This window comes from Leptidea sinapis, chromosome 5 (assembly GCF_905404315.1).
Source record: "Leptidea sinapis chromosome 5, ilLepSina1.1, whole genome shotgun sequence".
NCBI lineage: Eukaryota > Metazoa > Arthropoda > Insecta > Lepidoptera > Pieridae > Leptidea > Leptidea sinapis.
The window spans coordinates 10,341,078-10,360,867 of record NC_066269.1 but is presented as its reverse complement, the minus strand read 5'-3'; the positions used below and the strand labels follow the sequence as shown (position 1 = coordinate 10,360,867).

The 19,790-nt window shown below is 34.7% G+C and overlaps 1 protein-coding gene across 2 annotated transcripts in view; it reads left to right on the top strand.

The window, feature by feature from the left end:
- Positions 1–19,790, top strand: part of LOC126980182 (uncharacterized) — a 221,091-nt gene that overhangs the window by 179,706 nt on the left and 21,595 nt on the right. For both annotated transcript variants that reach the window (XM_050829789.1, XM_050829790.1), the window contains exon 3: positions 18,023–18,167. In XM_050829789.1, coding sequence (XP_050685746.1) covers positions 18,023–18,167 — 145 coding nt within the window. The remainder of the gene's footprint in view (positions 1–18,022; positions 18,168–19,790) is intronic.

Genomic DNA, 19,790 nt, shown 5'->3' with positions numbered 1-19,790 from the left:
ATTTCAGAAAAATGGGGAATATTTTTACAGTTGACAACACTGAAATGTTTGTTTAATGTGTGTGACTGGCTTATCCATATCCGTGTACAGTGCTTTTTTAACCTTTGGATTTTGTTAGGACCTTTTTTATTTTACCATCTATCATTCATAATTATTTCGTTTTAATCTCTTCAGTTGTACACGATATACGTTCTATTAAATACATTCAGTAAATAAAATTATATATTCCACAAGTTCAAAAGCGAATGTCGATGTATTGGGTAAAGACAACATATATATACATTTTGCCTTAAATATACAGGAAATACATTTGAAACAATCTGCTGTTATTAAGGTTTTTTGTTAATTAAATTTATTGCAAGAAAATTGGCTGATCATCTTCTTCATCAAAGAACATGAAGTCAACATATTGGATGTTGATTAAATGTTATTAAGTTTTAATGCCAACATTATGTTCAAATTCTCACTATTTTCTTTGAAGTCGTAATAAATCGATACCCAACCCAGTTAACAGCAACAACAGAAAACTCCTAAAGTAAGATGGCTGTCATGCCAACCATAGTAACGGTAAATACAGATAAATAATAATAAATTTATAATAGGTACCCCAAATATTTAACCCTTATTGACATTGACACATGAGTGACAATTTGATCTCCGCACGGTTCGCGCTAAAATTAGCTCCGAACCTCCGAGTGGAACGCGTTTAAAAAGCGTTCGATATTCAAATATTGGTTATAAGTATACGTGATACTTGTATTCAGCCAACGATTTCATATTTGGTTATTTTATTTACCAATAACATCAGTAGAATCAACTGTATGTGCAATATTTATTCGGGACTGAGGCTACCACACAGTAACGGATTAAGCTTACGCGGGGCCCGTAGCAAATTCTTTCAATGAGCCCTTGTTATATATATACTGGAAATAGTCAGTTACCGAGTGTCTGACGTGGTTGTCTCAATAGGAAAAGTTGTAACGTTTCACGTTTTTGCCACATCAAGAAATTCAATATCTTATAAGTTTCTCTCAAAAAATTATGCTCTGACAGAGATGAGTGGGACATGCGGGGCCCCCTTTTGCGCGGGGCCCGTAGCAATTGCTACACTTGCTTAGCCATATAGCTACCAAACCAACTTATTACGCAAAACAGCAGTTGTGGATCATTTGCTCATTCCGTCGCTTATTATACACATCCACAATGTACGCACGCATTTAATGCACAAACTTTTACTTAAGTATTATTCACACTAATTTAAGAACGTCTATGCTTAACTGTTAATAGAAGGATTGTTACAGAAATTCATTCATCTATTTATTTATATATTTATTGGTCTACCATCGATTTTACATAAAAATATTTCTTAAACTATTAATAATTTATATAACATGCACAGGATATGCAAAATCACTTAAAGGTAAACACTGCTAATTTCGCTAATCATTACTTAATAAATCTAAAAGTGAGTTAAATACTAAAATCAGAGAAAAAAAGATATAATTTTAAATTTTGCAATAACCAATTGAGAATTGTTTTGAGGATAGTTAGGGAAACAAATAATATCTAAGTGTTTTAATTAAAACTAAATGTAACAAAAATCTAAATCTAAGGTAAGTAAATATATAATAAAATAAAGTAAACTAATCTAAAATTAAAATATATTATAACTAACATAGCAAAGTAACATATTCACACTCATTGACATGAAAACTCTTAAATGACGCAAAGCGAATATTCGTTTGTGTGTTGATGACTGATTAAAAACGGGTGGGATCGTCATATACTACCAAGCGATGACTTGACCGCTTATAACTGAAATAAAACGGATGGCGTTATCACCACCACCAAGTGATGGAGCGTATGTAAATAACTGAAACAAATTGGGCGAAGTGACCATCTAACACCAAGTGGTGGATAATTATGAACTGACGGGCTGATGACTTACCACCAAGTGATGCTTATAAAGATGGAACCTCAAAAAAAAATCTTTATCACAAAATATTTATTTTGTGCTAATTAGAAAATTCAGAACCTAGGTCTGATTGCAACTTTCTTCTTTTAGGATATGAAAGTTTGATTGATAATAAAAGGAACATTAGTAATAAATAAAACATGTATAATATAATATTCAATACGTACTTACTCAGCGAAAATAATATCTAAAATTGAAATATCGAAGCCTCTAAACCCGGCGGGAGTATCAACTCCTAAAACAATCAATTCTCGAAACATCATCCTTGACATTGACATTTGAGAAGTGACAATTTGATCTCGGGCCGATTCGCGCCAAAATTAATTTTCGACGTCCGCGTTGCCATGATTGACTGCGTTCGAAATTCGAATATCGGTTGAAGTGAACAAGGTGCTTGTGTATAGAGCCAGCAATTACATATCAAACTTTTAATTAATCAGACGCCAATGACTTTCAGAAAAGTTTTCAAAAAGTGTTTTGATTGTGTGTTTTTAAATCAATTCACGATTAGTCATTCAAATTATTCCTAATTTAATTTTAATAATATGATTTATATTAATGATTCCAATAAATTTTTATCGAAAAAAAAGAGGTTTCTTGAACTCAACGAATATGTAATATGTAATAGTACAAGTGTTATGGTGAAGTTTGAAATGTGCGTGAATTTAATAATGCAATTGCTTTTATTTTGAAAAAATCTGCATGTGCTATTCATTATTAGTGGTGCGTAACCCCAACCTAGTCTAGCGTGATGACCATGTTTTATTAAAAGTTTTTTTGGCAAAAGTGACAAGGAGAGAGAGATGTTCATCTTTTTGTGAGTGATACGCCCGATTACAATGCAGTCCCGCTTATGATTCTTGATACAACCCAAAATTGAGCGGCATCGCAACCGCGCTAGTCACTTTGAGCCTTGTTTCTACATTACTGCTTCACGACAGAAAAAGGCGCCGCTGTAGTACCCACCTACCCCACATCCAACCCCACATCCTGGCAAAAAAGCCTCCCAGTGCTGGTAGAACGTCGTTTCCGACCAAGTCAATTCAACTTTTTTTTGCTTTTGACCTGATGTTATGCGTCTAGTTTGAGTAACCCATCCTCCGACGATCAATTGAGCCCCACTATTGTCATAAAACAACATCTAAATTGACTTTCTAATATACCTACTCCATATTCAATAACAGAGAGGATTTTAAAAACAATAACCTATAAAGTTGACAGCTGCTCAGTGCTCACTGGTTGGCGTGGCGCCAATTTGCTATCTGCGCTCATAAAATATTCTTCGTAAATCCAAAATGGCGGCGACATTTCGGTTTTCGAAACATAGATTACTGTTACCCGTGTTTTGATAGTTTAAAAGAGATGCTATACTCTTTGGCTGAATGTTATTTAAGAGACTAAAGATTTTAATACGTCTATTAAACTTAAAAAAAGTAAATCGGCTTAATGATACAGTTGGCTAGTTAGCTGTAACGTACCTACAACAACAAAATATAATTAAACAAAGACAGCATTACACTCACAACTAGGCATTTTGTCGAAAATTCACTTTATTTATTCACAAACGGAATCTGTGCACGAGAAAACAATATTTGTCATCGTCTGATATGTGAGGCGCTTTAGTGATGCGACCAGTTGTCGATAAACCACCGTATTCGAGTTAACAAGATCAGTGGTAGGGTTGCAGATTAAATTCTCGTTGGAGTAATAAAAATATATGATGTTCTCAGGGTTTCGTTACAAGGCTTGGCAGCGGCTTTAAATTAACGATTATTAAAAGCTTAAACTACTTTGTATATCTATTATTATATTCGGAGTGTAAAATTAAAGGAGTGTTATGTTAACCCAAATTAACCGATTTAATCTGCGAGAGTCGAGTCGAAATGAGACGAGCATACCTACCATGGTATACCGAACGCTTGTCGGAAGTGGTGAGTAAATTTTACCATAATTTAAATGTTGATACCACCTCTACCACTCGACGATGAAGAAATGTGGAATAACCGTTCTTAACCAGTTCACCGGGTTTTTTTTAAATTTAACCTTTATAGTGAACTTAGAGGTGTTCGAAGTCCAGAATTGGATTATATTAAAGATAGATTTCAGTGTTACCTAGATTTAGAGGCAAGAACTCAATATAATATGTACTTTTTTGTTTTTTTTAACTATACTTTTATTGTTATTTGCAATGTGCCAGTGTACTTCAGTCAACAGTTTTTATTGAGTTGCTTCTTATAATAACATAATAGGCAAGAATTTGTATAACTGTGCAATTACGCTGAAGTATGTAGCGAACTATGTACTAGAAGCCTAAGCAATAACTTAGACTAACTTAACTGCAATCCATTACCGGGTTAACAGATTGCAGTTTAAGTAGAAGACTTTAATATCCGTAGTAACGAACACACGTCTATCTTGAAGGTATTTTTTTATATAGTGCGATATTTTAAAGACAGCAATAAAAACAGAGATGTCTAATGTTTTTTTCAAAATGTCACTTTAAATTGTAATACAAAAACATTTAAAAAGTATTACATCTTGTTCATTTTCATACGCTTCATTATCATAGTTTTGGTAGTTTTCTTCAAATCAAATTCGTTTTTATTCTTTGATATAGCCTTCAAAAAATTAGTGCGACATTTTCCTTTAAGATTAATTAAATTAGAAACATTATAATTAAAAATAATGTATTCTTAAAGTGATTGCACAATAGAAATTCCTTTTTATCGGTTATTTAACTTCTCCGTACGTCACTAGTTGGCTGAGACAACGGGGCTTGGGGACAAGAAAAACGTCTTAATAACACACCTGTGCGCGGTGTCTGATCGACTGTAGCGCGATCGGATGCATTTGAGCATTGCCTTAAGTTCTGACTAAGTAACAATTCTAGTTGTAAAAGCGTGAAAATATTCGCTTATTTAACTGCAAAGCAGATATACGATTTTATCCAATAATGACGAGGTTTTTAATGTTGTAATTTTAATAACCAGATAGTGCCAACGGGATCCTATAGCTGAGCCTGTGTATGCAACCGCTTGTCTGTTACCTGTCATGAATTTCTTGAACATAATGAGGTAACTTTTCATAGTTTATTACAGGCGAGATACGTGTACGAAACACTTTGCGTGTAAGTTTTGCTATGATTATTAATTATTTATGAGAATGTTCTAATTTGTATGTAGGTAAGTATATATTTCAGGCTTTATAGTAATTTAACTCACTCTTTGAGTATGTACTGCGAATCAGATAATTAATCGACTGAAGATTTGTGTTTTCATTAGCAATCGTAAGTGCATATTAGTGGCGGTGGGTAGCTTCAGATGTTTTACGAATACACTTTTGCTGTTTAATCCACTATGAGACAAAAACCAATCATTGGTCGGTTTACTTATATATTGATTTTAAAATTATAATATTATATTGCCCAATGGTTGAATACCGTAATATGTAAGTCTTCCAAACGATTAGATTATTTAATGTATATGATAACCTCTGTGCGTAAGATAATAGAACCTTTTCAAATTGACATCTTCGTGTCATTTACTGCCACCTTTCAGTTTGCAAGAGAGTTTTAAATCACTGTCACTTATGACGTCACTAAGATTGCGCTCTGACCATATTTATTCGCATGGGGATGATCAGCTCGCTAGCTAACCGTAACGTTATATCATATAACGATACGGGCAAAGTGTGAGATTAAAAAGTGGTATGTCACAATGTGTGCAACCCAACCGGCTTTGACAGGCATAAAAATCTTAACAATCATCAAAATCGGCCGGCCGTAGTACACGGCCAGGTGTGCCCAGCCTCAAAAACAATCCCCGGCGTATAAAATGAAATTTATATTGTTACGTGGTTTATTTGTATAATATTTATGTACGCTTACCTTTTGAATACCAAGTGAGAGTACTTGTTAATTTAAACGTTTCATTGTAATTGCAAGCCTACTTATAAATGTTTAATGTTACATTTATTTTTGGGGAATAGTACCTTCTGTACTCTATAGGGTGAAACCCCTTTTTTACCAACTTCAAAAAAAGGAAACGTTGTCAATTCTTCTGTGTTTTTATACGCCTTATACACACTTAGCCTGTATGTATGTATGTAACGGAATTTTAGAATCTTTGACCACGTCTAATTTACTTGAAAATTCTAACACGTATCAAGTATAATATTATATGTTTGTGAACTTATTTCTGTCGTTTATGGACGGACCTCTATGAAAAGTTTATTCTTCGTTTGAAAGGACAATTTGGTCCCATTGTAAAAATAAATCTGATCCTGAAAATATGTTTGAAGTCGGTATTTTTTGTAAAAGGTATTTCTATTACAACCATCAGTGAAACACCGATAACACTTAGATGTGATATCTTAGATTAAAGTGTAATTAAAATACGCTAAATCTAAGCACTATTGAATCGCCATTCAAATTATCGTTCGGAAAAAGGAGAGCTCGCGAGAAGAACATACAAGAAACTCAACGGCCACTGTTAAATCAAGAAATATTTTACAATGGATGTAATACATAACAAATAAGTTTGTAAGGTGTGTCCAATATATGAATCGTAATCGTGGTCAAAGTTAAATAGCGTTTTAATTACACAAAATTTCAATATATAATATAAGAAAATATGTATACTTAAGTACAATTTATCGTATACTAGCTGACCCAGCAAACGTTGTATTGCTATATAAAGGATAAAAAAAAATTGGGGTGTAAAAGTAGATGCAACCAATTCTCAGACCTACCAAATTTATCGTACTACAATAATTATTGTAAGTATTAATCCATTGCCATCTTGCAACCCTATAGCGGATTTGTGGATGGAACAGAATAATATAAAAATCGCGATACAAAAATAGGGGTTGATCGTAGAGGGTTGAAAGTTTAGCGTTATATGTATTTTTTAATGCTGTATCATAAAAAAATAAAAACAAAAAATTTACCACCATTTAAGGGGATGAAAAATAGATAGAAGCCGATTCTCAGACCTACTGAATGTAAAGCCGTTTCGGAGGAGTAAGGTACCTAACATTGTGACACGAGAATTTTATATATAAGACGAGAATTTTATATTTTATATACTATTTTGGATTATATATTGGATGCATCAACTTAACGAGTTTCAATTCATTGTTTGTGTAAAGGTGCTTCGTGAATATGACGGTGGTGATTACAGTCATTGATAGTAATCGCATCAAACACGATGGTAGGTGATTACTGCCCATTTCAAAATGACGTACTTGGAATTATTATTGTATCTTATTCTTATTGTTTAGTATTCAATAGTATCATATTATTTCCACTTAAGCGATACCGGGAGGCACCACGTAGTATTATTAAAATTTGATTTGCAGAATTCATAATGAACTTCCCTCGTCCGGTATCGCGCTATTCCTTTCACACACACCACTCGCCCTACAGAAGAGCGAGACAAAGCAATTTTATAAGCTCACACAAAGCGTGTATGAGCGGATTTTCCCAGCTTATTCGAATAGCGAAGCAAATTTGAATCTTATTACGTGGCTGTAAAGTTCGTAATTACACGTAACGGCCCAAGGTAATTAATTTTCTATTTAATGAAGTACTGCATATTGGTTTTTAATTGAAAATTTTCATATCGCATTCAAAATATAGTTTAAATTGTAAAGAGAACTCATCATAACAATGAGATATGTGTTTGTATGATCACAATACATTATTTTTTCAAGTAAGTTCTTTAGTAGTGAAATAGAAAAAACGAAACTTAGTATTCGTAGCTGAGAAATAATCCAACTCAGGCAAAATAAATAAAGGCATAAAGGCATTCACTTTCTCATAATTGAATACTGTAGAATTAATTTTTATGTCAGTTTAAAAACTTACCTCTGCACCGCTTCGGAAACAAATGGCGCGCTGAGAGAGGAGAAACGGTGCAAGAAACTCCCCCAGAATTATTTTTATTACGCTCATTTTAATAAAATATAGAATTATAACAAAAGTTGTTGCTATAAAATAATTATAATCTAGTCCCAGGCTATCCTTTAGTTACTCATGTACCCAGGCTACCCGATCGCATAGAATTAGATATTTTTAATATAACATTTAAATTTGTTTATAGATAATGCCTGAACAGGGACAGAGATTTTATTATATAAAAGTGTATATCTTTAACCTGTTATGTATACGATAATATTATGTTACTTCACGCATTAGTCTGTTAGTATATATCACATACATTTTAATGGAAGAGGAGGACAAACGAGCGTACGGGTCACCTGGTGTTAAGTGATCACCGCCGCCCACAATTTCTTGCAACACCAGAGGAATCACAAGAGCGTTGCCGGCCTTTAAGGAAGGTGTGCGCGCTTTTTTTGAAGGTACCCATGTCGTATCGTCCCGGAAACACCGCATAAGGAAGCTCATTCCACAGCTTCTTAGTACGTGGAAGAAAGCTCCTTGAAAACCGCACTGTGGAGGGCAGCCACACATCCAAATGGTGGGGATGATATCCTAACTTGTGGCGTGTCGTGCGAAGGTGGAACTCTTTTGTAACACCAGCGGAATCACAAGAGCGTTACCTTATAAAGCATCGTATAAACGTACATATTAAGGCTGGGGAGCAAGGTTACCTCTCTCGCACAAGATCGCCATAGTTTTAATTTAGAATAAGAAGTATTTTTTCATTTATTACAAACATAATACAATTTCCTTTACAAAAATAACAAAACTATGTCATGTTAAGTATTAATCAAATATAAATATAATGTTCAAATGTTTTTGCTAATTTTTAATTTTTAAATTTACTAACATAGTTTTAAGTACTCTACTAACAATATATGGATTTATAATGGTCTGAATTAAATGAATTTTATTTATTTTATTTTTTATTAATGGTAAACAGGTAATAATTTTTCATAAAATTTTTATTTAGCTTCAATGATTGATTATCATGGCTCCAACTGCATGACTGTGGTGGGGTACTTTGGTGATTTTTTCGCAATGTCTATTAAAAGATATTTATATATTTTGACTTACTCGTGTAAGGCATTGACTATTAGACGTTTGAGTATGTTTGTTGCATCATTTTACATATTATATTGTAATTGAAATGATTTGTAAATCGATGGAAATGTAAATCTTGATATAAAAGAGTGGCAATGAGTTTCTTGCTACTTCTTCTCATTAGCTCAACCGCTTACGAAGTAGCGGTAGATTCAATAAGAAAAATATTTTTTTGACATTCATAAGTGTCATTTCCGTGACCTACATGAATAAAGTGGTTTTGATTTGATTTGATAGAAATGTAAATTTAAAAAAATTCTTCTCATTATCTGTATTATTATTTTTGTAAAAATAAAAGTTTAATATAAACCGTTAAGAAATGGTTACAATTTTGTGCTATTTAGGAGATTTCTCGGGATAGCGGCCTTAATTACTTACCAGTGGGAGGCTCCTTTGGATAGGATGCCGGCTAGATTATGGGTACCGCAACGACGCCTATTTCTGCCGTGAAGCAGTAATGTGTAAGCATTACTGTGTTTCGGTCTGGAGGGCGCCGTATCTAGTGAAATTATTGGGCAAATAAGACTTAACATCTTATGTCTCAAGGTGAGGAGCGCAGTTGTGGTGCCGCTCTGTTTTTGGGGTATTTCAAGAATCCTCAGCGGCATTGCATTGTAATGGGCAGGGCGTATCAATTACCATCAGCTATCTGCTCGTCTCGTTCCTTTATTTTCATAAAAAAAAATCGGAATCCGAAAACACATTGATACGTGGCGGGCGATGATTGAGCCGAGGGCTCCGCGGTGAGGTGTGTGTGAGTCAGTGTGTATTTGTGATCAAATGAATGAATCTTTTATGTGTGTGGTGTTTGTGTGTCTGTAATAAAATATTTGTGTTAATATCGTGAAATTTTATTTGTGTTTAATGTTCTTCAGTATGTGATACACATATAAAGTAATATACTAAAATTTAGTGTGGTATTTAAACACCAGTTACACTGGTCAAATGTATAAGGCTCATCAGAAATTATTTTCGACTTATTGTACCTGCATTGTGTTGAATAAATTAATCATTCATTCATTCATTTCGTGATAAAGCGAAACAAAATTTCATGAACGATGCGGGACTCGAACCCACGACCTCTCGCGTTCCGTGCGAGCGCTCTTCCAACTGAGCTAGCGTTCAAGTGACGTATCGTCATAAAATCTTGAATTCTTTGTTCTCAGGTTGTGGCTTCATCTACAGGATCTACTTTACAGTTGATAACCTGCTCAACCCCAATATTTGCATATTAGGAAATTGACTTGAGATGTCGCTCTTGCAAATCTAAACAATTTGTTGTTTTAAAAGTGATAACCCTCACTTCTGGGATTAATACACAAATAAAATTTGATATATAATTTCATTCAATTTTGTTTTCAAATTTTATTTGAGTATTAATCATAGAAGTGAGTGTTATCACTTTAAAAACACAACAAATTGTTTATATATGAGATGTTGCACATCTTTTGGGTGCCAAGTGACGGGCACATTCACGGGACATATTCAAGAAATCCCGAGGGAGCTCAATACGACTTTAACAAGGACAAACTTGTGGGCAAAACCTTGTTAGTATTTAAATAAAAATCAACCTCTGTTAAGGTATACAAACTTGACTATTAAAGTCGAAGTGATATATACATAATATTATTCTTCGCGGTCGAGTTTAGTTACTTTAACATAAAATTAAAAAGTAATTTGTATTTTGCACGTGAAACGAACCGTTTATATTTGATTTGAATGTACCGGATTACGAAAAGCGGTTTAGAGGCTTCCGGAAATTACGTCGAAAATTATAAAAAAATATTCTTTTTGCGGAGGGATTTGCTTTTATTATGAACGGAGCCTGTAAGGGCGCTTACTCGCGTGCCCAATGTCTGATGACGTTCATCGGTGATGTTTGAAATAATTGGCGATTTTTAACCGACTTCAAAAAAAAGCGGATGATGGAACGAAACATCATTAATTCAATTAGGTCCAAATGACAGTTGTGATTATCAAAATTTTACTACCAGTTCGGAAAAATGAGCTTTAATGAGAACAAGTGGCAAGAAACTGCCACTCTCATTGCTGTGAACATATCACATTTTAATGTAGCTCTATGGGAAATGTTTGAACCTGAATATCTTTTAATCCCGACCACATAGAAGCCGAAACTCGATTTTAAGCTTTTATCATCAAGACCTTTCCAATGATATATTACTTACTGAACCAATTGTGGTTGCTGAAGAATAAAATTTCCAACACCGTCTTTTTTCATTAGATGGGTGCCTTAGGTTGAGAAATTATTGAACCTGAAACTTCCCATCTTAAGTAAGCTTTATTGCTATGCCGCACAGAATTGTGTAATTTTCCAGACACCTTAGTGACACTGCTTTGAAAGCGGCAGTATCACAACCCGATGGATATCTTGCTCGTCTCGTCACGTCTTCTCATTTAAAAAAGACTTTGTAGTCAGAAGTGAAACCTGCATTGTGCATGAACCTCTAAACTGGATATGAAGTCCTGGTACATGATTTCTACCGCTATGAAAGCCATTACAATCACCGCTATCATATTAATGTTCTCCTGGTGTCTATGTAGTAAATACGTCGTGCGCATGACATCTAAATATATTAAAATATACTCGCGTCATACATAAGACAATCTCTTCTGCAACTATAATCGCCTGGTACCAAAACACTGTATAATGATTCTTATGAGCTCATTTTCTCCCACGTATGAATTTATGTGTATATCTCTTTATACAGTCGCTTTTTCATTTCATCGACTTTCAAATCACAATTCTAAAGAAGTTTTCACTTCAATAAGTTTTGCTTATTTCTTTTTTCTTTTCCTAAACAGCCCACGGTCATTGCCGTTAGGGTCCGCACAAAAGTATCTCATCACTTAACTCAATCGCCCGTCAGTGCATGTTTATTTGACGTCGTCAATTGTTTAATGCGACATATATGTCTTCTTAACATAACCCTATTGAAGACAAGCTCTTTAGGGTACGACTCCACTGACACAAAGCGAGAAAGCTAAGCGATTTGCACAAAAAAATTAGAATACGACTCAGGGATCTTTAAGCATAGAACATATTCCAAACTTAAAAGCCGGTAACACATCTCTTGACCTCTGGTTTTGCGGATGTCCATAGTGTTTGCATCACAACTTCCCTTCACGCGAGACTCTTGCCCGTTTGCCCCATAATATGCTTAACGAAACGAAACTAAAACGACATTATACGTTACGAAATTTTGGAAACTGGATGTGAAGGAAATATTCTGTGTCCAATTGTTTTATTTTTTTTTATTGTTTTCAGATTTGTATAATAAATCTCTGTTAGCAACTTTTATAAATAAGCCGTTTTACCATTGACGTAGGTAGGTACTATCAACAACTAACCTCGCGATCGCCTATTAAAAGGTCGTCAGAAAATGTCTGAGTGGCGTTTCTATATGTAAACGTTAACATAATATATATAATAAATTAACATATTTCGTGGTTGTAATGTCTAGCGTATATTGTATACGCTTATTAGAAGTAGGAACACTACGCTATGTGCGTGAACGCGAACACGAGGCAAGAACTTTTTATTTTAGCAATTGAAATATAATTATTTAGCAAAAAGATTAGAAATTTCAAGTTAGTTACACATTTTTTTACTTTAATGCGGTACTTACCTAAAATACCATATTCCATCCTTTTTAAGTTTTTAACCGACTTCAAAAAGGAGGAAGTTGTCAATTCGATTGTTTTTTTATTTTTTTTACGAAAAAAAATTGTTTTAAAAGAAATTTGTTTTTTTATTATTTATGTACACCGATTACGCAGAGAGTTATGATCCGATTTACGGGATTCTACTTTAGTTTGATGCAGAATGTTTGCCATTTGGTCCCAATAACATTTGACATAGCCAGTATTTTTCATTTAATGAACATTTTTTATGTATATTTTTGCTTACGTGGATGTTGTTATTATGATTTGTATATAGACTCAGGATGGCCCATATCAGAATCTTCCATGTTTCACGTGGGTCAGAAACTCGAACAAAGTCACAAATTAGTTCTCCAGTGATTTATTTCTTCTTAACTTCACAGATTAACAAAATATAACTCTAAAACACTTTAATTAGGTACAGATAATGATACTCTATTAAATCAAATCAGAAACTGTTAAAGATGGCGTCGGGAATAAGCGATTCGTCGAGCGCGTGGTGCGCTGGCGGTTCTCGATCCAAAAGTGACCAAGATGGCCGCCCCGCTCCCACCGGTGTGACGTTCCGCAAGAGTGGCAGCTTGCAGCTGACATCTGTCATGCTGCTATTCTGTTCCGACGTCGTCGACAGCAAACGTCAAATGTCATGTGTCGCGCCGTCATGTATATAGCTTTCTTAGGTGTTTTCATTTATGTTGATTATATATCCTGTGTCCCCCTAAGTGGGTCTTAGGTTACCTGTCATTCATAGCTGACAATCGTATTTTACGATATTTCAGTGTCGCACAAGAACGTGAAATAGAATTGTGAACAGCATTTTTTCGGTGTCGAATCCATTTTTCCGTTTGTTTTAGCACCTAATAAAATTAGTATTTAATATATGACAGAAAACAGCAACGAAATGTTATAGTTTACCTGATGTAATCTAGAAAAATCCTACTGTAGTTAATAGAACAACCTATTGCAGACACTGAAAATTTAAAAAAAACTACGTTTATAAAACTATAAAGTACGAGTTTAACATAACTTATTAAAAAAATATTTTAATATACTTCTTATGCAAATCTAATTAATACCTTTAATATTAATAAAATACTATTATTTGTATGTGCTACCCATTGATAAAGAGTCATTTTTTATAATTATGCTGATATTTGGACAGCTTTTCACTAAACACTTTGTCAATGCATGGCGTAGTAAGTATTCAAAGCGCGGTCGAAACACAACTGAACAAAAACTCAGCCTATTAGACGCGTAGGCAGAGTTTTGCTTCAGGCAATTTTTGAGCGTGATTGTAGTTGTTTTTTGTACGTCAACGCTAATACACACTTTTTGACGTACTCTAGCATTTAGAAAAACAAATATGTCAACATAACAGCAAAACAGAGAGAAACAGATAATAATACTAAAAATAAGAAGAAAAGAAACAAGAACTTTTGTATTGAAAAATGTTTCCTCTTCAGGATTCTAAGCACAACCAATCTGTGGACTGAATTTCCTATCACATTGTTTTTAATTCGATTCATGTGTTTCTTCTGTAATTCCTCTGGTATTGCTAGAGAGCGTGAGTAGCGGTGATCCCTTACCATCTGGTGACTCGCATAACCGTTTGCCATATTGCATAAAATTAAAAAAAAATACCTTGGTAGCCGTTCACGTTCTGACACATGGTCCAGCCATGTCGCAGAGGATGTATGGCTAAAAACTAAACCGTCACTCGCGTAATCCTGGAAACCTGGTTGCAAACCTACGGTCGAGGTCGCATCGAAGAAGTCTGTGAACATTCCAGGAGTGTTCTGAACTTTTGAAAGGAGCTGGGCTGGTTGGACTAAGTGGGCAAAGCTGCACACAAAATGGACCCAACTGAGTGAGTAAATTGTGGAAACATACCATACCCCGTGGCATAAGGTAACCTTAAAGGCATATAAGTTTCTGTCATAATGTTGGTTAGTGTGAACGACCCCTAAGTCGTCAAGTGTTGCGTTACCCTAAGTTACTTGGAAGTGCTGAACACTAAAAAGATCGGTTCAATGAACTTCAATATTAGTCATTCAGGTTAGCTCCTAGTGCTCCTAAGCCACCTGGCGTTTGAGCACAAAGACTTCTTCAACAATGGACTTTATTTCATATGTATTTGTATGGTGGATGCTATAAGCTGTTAGCGACTTATATAAAGACTTCTTTATTGGTAAGGTTTGTGTCGATAAGTCGCGACTCTTGTGACTACAAATGACTTTTAGAAATTTACCAGTGGGAGGCTCCTTTGCACAGGAAGCCGGCTAGATGGGTACCACAAAGGCGCCTTTTTCTGCCGTGAAGCAGTTATGTGGCAACATTACTGTGTTTCGGTCTGAAGGGCGTCGTAGCTAGTGAAATTATTTGGCTAATGAGACTTAACATCTGATAACATATGATCTGCTCAGAGTTTTGGGTTTTTCAAGAATCCTGAGCTGCACTGAATTGTAATGGGATGGGCGTACCAATTACCATCAGCTGAACGTCCTGCTCGTCTCATCCCTTATTATCATAAAAAAAAGACTTTTAGAAATGACAAAGTATACTAATTTGTAACAGATACTTACTATAGGAATAAATGGCGTGCAATTTTAATTAAATTTGTCGTGACGTTTCGCTTTTAATGGTGATTGAAACGCGTATTAAAACATCATGGTTTCGAACACTATTAACTGTATTTATGGGAATATTTACTATGAGTCTAAGATTTTTTTTGATTCCCTGACATTTCATACGTCTTGCACGCGGTTGACCGAAATTATTAGCAAGTGGGTGGAGAAAGCTAATTCATCATCTGTGACAGATTTATTTATCATGTTGTTAGTTAGTTAGTAAGTTTAGTTGTACTCTGTAGAAATTAGAGTTTTCGAATATATTGTAAAAATTGTACATAAAGCTTACAACTTGCACCAAAAACCATAGTTTTCATAACAGCCAACTGATTTTGAATGATGTACTCGCTAAAACAAAAAGTATTGTACGTTTCAATGCAAGACCTATTTGTTCCTTCCCTTCGTTAGTTCTGATATAACAAAACATGTTTTTGACGCTGTTCTGAGAATAAATATTTTACTACAATTAAGTAGTCGTTTTAGCTTGTTTAGACATGATTTATCTTAATAAGAATGGAATGATCTTACAGACCATATAAAATTGATTTAAACCGCGATATATATGTTAGCGGCCAAACCCGATTTTATGGCAAACTAGTTTTTTCTAGACCAAATCAGCTCATTCTTTAGGCGATAGGATAAAACGGTACAGACTAGGTGAAACTAGTTTCTCATATTGGAAATTGGTCTTTGGAAAAAAAACCGTTTAGCCTAGGCTGAACTAGTTGAGCCTAACATGAATAAGTACACCTCAGGATAAACTGGTTTGGCCAAGTCTTAACCAGTTCAGCCTTGTCAAAAATCAGATTTTATCCTATCGCTTCAGGGATGAACTCATTTCGCATAGGAAAAACTAGTTTGTCCTATAATCGGGTTTGGCCGGTAACATATATTCTAGCTACTGCCCGCTATGTTGTAGCAGCATAAATACTATACCTGAATCTATGATATATTATAAGATATACTATACTCAGGCATAGTATTTTAGGTTAGATTCGGTAACTATTGGTAAGTAGCCTTAATGTTGTACCGACGTCTTGTTAATGCTTATGTAAATTTAGAATTAAATCTATTCAGTAGCTTTTGCATTTGCGTCGTATATACAGACTACAATCGACAACATCGAAAAATTCTATAAGACAGTTTATTGTATTCGGTATTGATTGTAGAAGACACAGCAAGTGTTATATTTTTAATAATTTGAACTAAAACATGAATTTATGCATGACGTACAATAAACAAATAAAATCACGCTCAAAAATGTTAGGCTGTGGTTTGAACCAACTAACTTTAGCAATAACAAACATGTTAAAGAACCGGTTAAGCAAAAAATATGTTGCACCATTTGACAATATTTAGATGACGTCATAGCTTTAACTGTTAACCGTAACCGTCCAATCTTCGCCGGGTAAAGTTATTGTTAATGTTAAATAGCTAAACAGCGACCCGTCAAAAGTTAATAAATATTCGATATTGACTTGATGTTTCACTTTTTAACTTCAACTATGCTAAGGAATACGATGGTGCAACACATTCCCCAGTGTATGTTAAAGTCAGCGTTACTGTTAACGATAAATTTGACTTAAACCTCAACTATAACAACTGATATGATGTAATACAGCCTTAATGTTATCTGAATAAGTTAATGTATACGTAATATATACCACGCCGCTTGAACATTCTTTGACAACTATTAATAGAAAATTTATTAAAGTAGGCGTTACTTTGCGGTCATCCATAATTATCCAAATGATTTGTGTTTTCTTTAGTGTTAATTCCGCCAATATTTGTCTTCAAACAATTCGACACGTGTTTCGCCTCTACACGATGCATCCTCCGGAGTCTCCAGATTCATATCCAGAGTCTCGTGCCAGATTTTGGCGAGACAAAACGTCCTGACGATGCCTCGTGTAGAGGCGAAACACGCGTCGAATTGTTTGAAGACAAATATTGGCGAAATTAACACTAAGGAAAACTCAAATCATTTGGATAACTATTAATAGGTAATTGGGAGTCTAGTTGATAATAGTACGTCAATGGATTAACATTAGAAAGATCTACAGGCCTAGAATCATGACCTCTTGCAGTGGGCCGTTCAAGCTGAAACATCGGCAGAAATTCCAGGAATATTCATTATTTCAAAGAACAACGGCTCGCCTTGCAAACAGTAAAGCTGTTTGATGTCCGTTCTGTGAAATTATCTAATAAAAGAATAGTGTGAAACGGTAATCTAAATAAATCGGTCGTACTTTTTAGAAGCCAAATCTTTTATTGAACTGAAGGACAAACAGCATTCTCCAACCAAACGTCTTGAAACGTACTTCTAAAATACAATAACTTCCATGCTTCGTCATCAAATTTAATGATTTAAACGGTTTTGACGATTATTATTTTCTGAAAGTTATGAATAATCTATGCATACATATAAATTAAATTGGAGTGTCTGTTTGTAATATTGATATAACCATATTTTACTACATGTATTTACACCAAAATAACATTTTTTACAATTCTCTGTCTGTCAATTTGTTCCGGCTAATCTCTGAAATATCTGGACTCATTTTGACTGGACTTTTATTGGCAGGTAGCTGATGTAATAAGGAGTAACTTAATACGTTTAATTAAAGAATCGACTGTTAGGCGGAATCAGCTAGTTATCGATATAATATGTAATGTCAATGTTTTAATTTTCAGGCGGCTGCACATTTCCAGCAGAGTGGACTGGCAGCTGGTTCCAGTCTGGAATACCGTCTCTGATCGCCATCAACTCGACACACATACAGATGAAAGGAGAGTGCTCCGAGACTGAATCGTTCGACAAGTTTCTACTTTATGATAGGTAAGATCATTGATTTCCGCTTTATGGTACGCAAGTGTAACGATTTTCACTTATTCATATTCAAATATTTTTAATCAAAATCACTCATTGATCGTCAAAAACTACCACCCATTCCAAAGAGACTGATAAGAATGGGCGCAAAAATCTCAGCGCGCTTTTTTTTATATAAAAATATGGATGACAATGTTATATTGTACAATACACATTTATAATTAAAGAGCCCGAGGGTGTTCGCTTTATTCCCACTCCGTGGTGTCATTAAAAAAATCGTTTATGGTATAGTAACCTTTCCCACGTGTTTTAACAATTCTTTTAAATTTCGTAACACATTTGTTTTGTACATTTTCTCGGATCATATTGTAGAAGCATATACATCGCCCAACAAAAGACTTACTAACTCGACCCAACCGAGTAGTAGGCATAACAAGTTTATGTTTGTTCCTCGTGTTAACATTATTAAAGTCACAGTTTCTAGAAAATTACTCAATGTGCTTATGAATATCAAAAATGTATGAGAATGTAATGTATGAGAAGCAACAGTCAAAATGTTTATTTCTAAAATTGAAATTATGAAATAATCTAATTTATTGAAACGCAAGTATAACGATTTTCTCAGCAAGTGCAACTAACTATTATTATCAAAAATTTATTAGGTTTAGAAGATTTAGATTACGCGTACACGAGCCTATGGTTCATTCACTTGATGGATGATTGATAGATGGATGAGGGAGCGTTGTCGGCTTCTAGGTGGTAGTACGCGCCTTTTTTGAAGGTGCCCATGTCAAATCGTCTTGAAAATTCTTTTTTGAATGTACGGCTAAAGCCCCTTAAGAATCGCGCAATGGAGGAACTCTTTTTATTTTTTTATGAAAAAAGGGACGAGACGAGCATGACGTTCAGCTGATGGAAATTGATACGCCCTGCCCATTACAATGTAGTGCCTCTCAGGATTCTTGAAAAACCCAAAAATTCTGAGCGGCACAACAATTGCGCTCGTCACCTTGAGACATAAGATGTTAAGTCTCATTTGCCCAGTAATTTCACTAGTTACGGCGCCTTTCAGACCGAAACACAGTTATGTTTAGACATTACTGCTTCACGGCAGAAATAGGCGCCGTTGTGGTACCCATAACCTAGCCGGCATCCTATGCAAAGGAGCCTCCCACTGGTAAACTGGTAAGCCTCCCAAACTTCACTTGATAAGATATAAGTTCAGATGTAAGAATGAAATTGAGTATAAAAGACTGGATTAATGTGAGTGTATGTGAACACATAACGTGACTAGATTTCTCTCAAAAACAACCAAATTTCAATAGAGAAGACGTTGAAATATTATCTTACACTTGGGATCCAATAATCTCTAAATTAAAACCCGAAACTACACATGCAAAAAGATAAGAGGAGACTGTCAGTAAATTTTTCCAAAAACCATCTGTCTACAGCAAATACCACCTCCGAAGCAATAAATGGCACAAAATGTAACTTTTTCGCAAAATCTAATGTAACACACGCGTTTTAATCCTTATAAAAGTGTTTTATTTAAATTTGTAACACTCGCGTTATTCAAAGAAAATACTCTGGTCTGGTTTTGGTTTGTTAGGATTCTAGCGTATGGAGATCTAG